The sequence below is a fragment of the Drosophila innubila genome, assembly GCF_004354385.1.
Source record: "Drosophila innubila isolate TH190305 chromosome 2L unlocalized genomic scaffold, UK_Dinn_1.0 4_B_2L, whole genome shotgun sequence".
Lineage (NCBI taxonomy): Eukaryota > Metazoa > Arthropoda > Insecta > Diptera > Drosophilidae > Drosophila > Drosophila innubila.
The window spans coordinates 11,825,014-11,829,358 of NW_022995372.1; the positions used below are offsets into that span (position 1 = coordinate 11,825,014).

The window sequence follows — 4,345 nt, forward strand, 5'->3', positions numbered from 1 at the left end:
GTCGCAAATTCAGTAGCTTTATTACTCTTTTATGCTGTATATTAATTTATTATTTATTATTTTTAATTTGATAAAGTTCTTCACTTGCTGGGTGACAGTGACTCAGTCACACTTATTCATTTAGATGTTGCTCCTCTCTAGTGTGTGATCAGTTTACCAAATATAAACAAATGCCGGCATTTCTTGATTTTAACTGCAGCAAAACCATCGACTGCAAACAGGGAGCAGTGAGAGCAGTTCGTTATAATGGTAAACATACCTGAAACAGATTCATTGGACTAATATTAAACAGATTTTGTTTGTTTTTCAGTGGATGGCACTTACTGCATGAGCTGCGGATCGGATAAAAAGGTAAAACTATGGAATCCAGCGTCGGGATTATTGCTCAAAACCTACGGAGGTCATGCCGATGAAGTAACTGATGCCGCTGGCAGCTGTGACAGTAGTTACATAGTCTCTGCCAGCCTGGACAAGAGTATTATCTATTGGGATGTTTCAACAGGTGAGTGAGATTACATTTACATTCTTTGTTATACTCTTATTCACCCTTGGGCAGGAACACCTGTGCGTCGACTGCGCAGTCATGCTGGAGGTGTGCGATGTGTTTGCTTTAATGAGGACTCCTCCATAGCGATTTCCGGTGGCCGTGACAATGCCGTCATGTGCTGGGACATACGCACCCGACGCCTCGATCCTGTGCAGGTGATGAAGGAGGCAAGGGATTGCATAACGACGGTGCTGACCAACGAGCACAAGATCTATGCCGCCTCCCTGGACGGCTGTGTGCGGCACTACGACATACGGGTTGGCGAACTGACCTGCGATAAGATTGGGCAACCGGTTACGTATCTGGCGCAGACACGGGATGAACAGTGTCTGGTTGCTGGCTGCCAGGACAGCGTGGTCCGCTTGCTAGACTGCGAGACGGGGGGACTTTTGGCCGAATACAAGGGCCATCAGGCCGATGACTATCACATCGAGAGCGGCATTTTGGCCAACGATGCTCACATTGTGGCCGGCTCCAGTGAAGGCTATGCCTACATCTGGGATCTATTGGAGACAAAAGTCCTGCAGCGCATTCGCATAAGTAAACTAGAATTTCAAATGTCTTATCTTAACAATAACAATTTGTGTTAACCTAAATTTGTATCCTATTCCTGCAGGTGACAATGGTGGTGTAGTCCACTCCCTGGCCACGCATCCGAAGCGACAGGAGCTGCTGTTTGCCAGGCGCAGGGACATGTATGTCTTCACAACGGATGTGCAAATCGAGGAGGAGCAACTGTAGCTTTATTAACATAATTCGGTTAAAATACTATTTAGTTTTAAGTACCATATTAAATAATGAAATTATTTTTATATATTGCTAGTAGAGATGTAAAAATGTATGGAAAAATCGACAACATGATTTTATTTTTAAACGATCAATCGAGTAATTAAAATCGATTTCATCGATTATATTCCATCACTGTACATTTTTTCCATACTTCAACTTTAAGGTTTTTTCCAAAACTTTATAACTTTGTTAAATCTTAACCGATTTTGTTGCGGAATATCAAATGTATCACCATCTTGTTTCAAAATTGGAAAATTCAATTTTATTCCATCGCTGTACATTTTTTCCGAACTTTTGCCTCTAAATACATTTAGATTTCAACTCGACTTACAGCTTAGATTTACATCACTTATTGTTAGTTTTTATACCCGGTATTGGTATATCGATGAATAACACCCGAATTTCAGATTTCAATGAGTCCCACACGGATCAAGCTCGTCTAATATATATTACGGATTATTATAAATCTCTTTTATTATTATCAATCATTCCAATTAAATGTATCTGGATCTATTTATCAGATCCAAATCCATAATGCTAGCTATTTCTTGATTTAAGCAAAGTGAGCGCCCAAATGCATGCAGTAAAACCTTTTAGTATACAATTAGCTGTGTTGCTTACATACAGTTTATTTATTTATTTATTTATTTATGCACGAATAAAAACAGTCGGCAAAGAAAAAATTGCGAAGTATAAAAATTAAGTTAAGGATTACAAATACAAATACAATTAAATATAAATTATGAACTGAAAAGAAAAAAAAATTAAAGTTAGATCTGGGGTAAGCTAAAATTATAAATGATCCAACATTTGTTGCTATGATTGGGAAAACCCAATCAGATCAATAAAGATTAGTATTGTTAATAATAATAGAATGAATGTTAGACTAGTATACAGTAACATAACAAGTTAATAGTATTAGTAAGGTCAGGGATAACGATGGGTATTGGAAAATTGGGGATTTTAGGGAAGGGAGAGGGAGAGAGAGTTCTGCGGAGAAAACGTGTAAGAGGCTATTATAAGTAGTGCATAAAACACGAAACGAATCGTGTGAAGTTAGTTTGTCAAGTAATTTTTTAAGAAATTAAAAAAACTTTAGTACACAAAAATTTGGTTAAGGTTTTTAGAATAAGTTTTAAGAAATAATAGATAAATTATGTTAAATATTTTTTTAAATAGTAAACACAATTATTTTCTTTATTTTCGAAACAGTGTATATTGAAAGTAACTTTAAATTATTTTGATTTTGAATCGTGTAAATCACAATACATTCCTAAGATCTTCAGCTTTTCCGCAAACGGTTTTTTCAAATTTATAACCTAATTACATTTGCTGAATCGTGTAATACAAATTGATAGGTGAAGTTCTCATCAATTTTAAAGATACCTGTAAAATCCAAATTTGAAAAATTCGCAACTCTGAAATCTTTAGATGCCCCCAAAAGTATCTTAATCTTAATAAACAATAAAAAGCACACAATTTGATTTTCTTTGAGGGGAAAAGGAAAAACCATTTATTTGACATATTTTTTGTTTTATCGTATTTTAATTATTTAATGTATTTTGTTGTTGTTTATATAGAGCATGAATGTACGTAGTAATATGTTGTTGTTGTTGTATGTATGTATGATCTGGCTTATATAATGCATAATCATGTGGTTTTTTTGTTGTTGTTTAGCTATAAATCTGAAAATCGGCAACACGCGCATTCTTCATATGCAAATGCCCAATACATGTGCAAGTGTGTGTCATGTGTATGGGTGGAGCACCGCTCTCTCCATCATTCTCAAACTCTCTCTCCGTTGTGGGTGGCCAAGCCGATGCAACGCTGCGCGCCGATGTATCGCGGCATTCTCAGGAGAGGGACACTATGTGTCGCCTTCCTGACAAAAAGCTGCCTGCTCTGCTGGCGCGCAGCGTCCCAGCGGCTTTGTAGAGAGATGCAGCCTGTCTACACTCTCTCTCTCTCTCTATCTGTCGCACACTCACACATGCATGGGGCATTTGATACGATGAATTTTTGAGGTTGCAGCCACTTTAATTTTTTATAATTATTTATTTTTTATCCTTCAACTCTGAACTCTCGCTGCTTGCAACTTATGTTCTAAGGCATAATACATATTGTATGTATGCAATTTATTTATTTGTATGTATATATGTATGGATGTATGTATATATTTGTATATATGCATAATTAATGTACTTGTATTTAGTAGTAATATTATGTAATGTTGCGTTAGCTTATGTCGTATGTATTTTGCATGTATTTATAAAGTATATATATATATAGATTTATATATATATATATATATGTAGTTTATATAATAAACGATTTTCACTTCTTCTTACCACGCACTCTCACTTATAAATTAAAGATATACATATGTATCAACAAAAAAACTCAATAAATTCCAGTTCAAAATTTTTTGCATGTTTTGATTTTTTGTGTTTTGGGCAAAAAATGAAAAATACAATTAAGTTCTTTTTACGTTTTATATATGGATATATAGTTAAAGATATATATATAATCGATTAAAATTTAATTTTTAAAATTAATTAAATAATAGAAAATAATTTAAAAATGTAAAAATTAATGCGATGGTGTTTATAGAGTTCAGCATGCTCATCATACATTAACATTATACATATATCGAATTATGTATGTATATATATTATGTATTTATGTGTGTGTATTTGCTATAGCATGTATAATTTTGTTTGTTTTTTCATTTTGTTTGTTAGTTTTGTATATTTTTTTTTTTAATTTTTTTTGTTTTGTTTTTTTGCATACTTAGTAATATAGTTCTCTTAGTTTGCTCTATTTTTTTTATTTTTTGTATGTGTGTGTGTGTCGTGTGTTTGATTTCTTTTGTTTTTGTTTTAATAAACAGAAAATCATAAAATTTTATGTCTATTTTGTTTTTGTACTCTGTTTTGTTGTTACTGCCTGTTGTTGTTGTTATTTCTTTCTCTCACATTAACTTAACCAATAAATAAACAAATATATTTC

The 4,345-nt window shown here is 33.7% G+C and overlaps 1 protein-coding gene across 1 annotated transcript; it reads left to right on the top strand.

Moving 5' to 3' along the window:
• Window positions 1-75: 75 nt before the first annotated feature.
• LOC117782124 (WD repeat domain-containing protein 83) lies at window positions 76-1,400 on the top strand. The gene is made up of 4 exons (XM_034619094.1): window positions 76-249; window positions 311-502; window positions 557-1,087; window positions 1,164-1,400. The coding sequence occupies exons 1-4, from the start codon at window positions 171-173 to the stop codon at window positions 1,286-1,288; spliced, it is 927 nt and encodes a 308-aa protein (XP_034474985.1). The 5' UTR covers window positions 76-170; the 3' UTR covers window positions 1,289-1,400.
• Window positions 1,401-4,345: the final 2,945 nt, after the last annotated feature.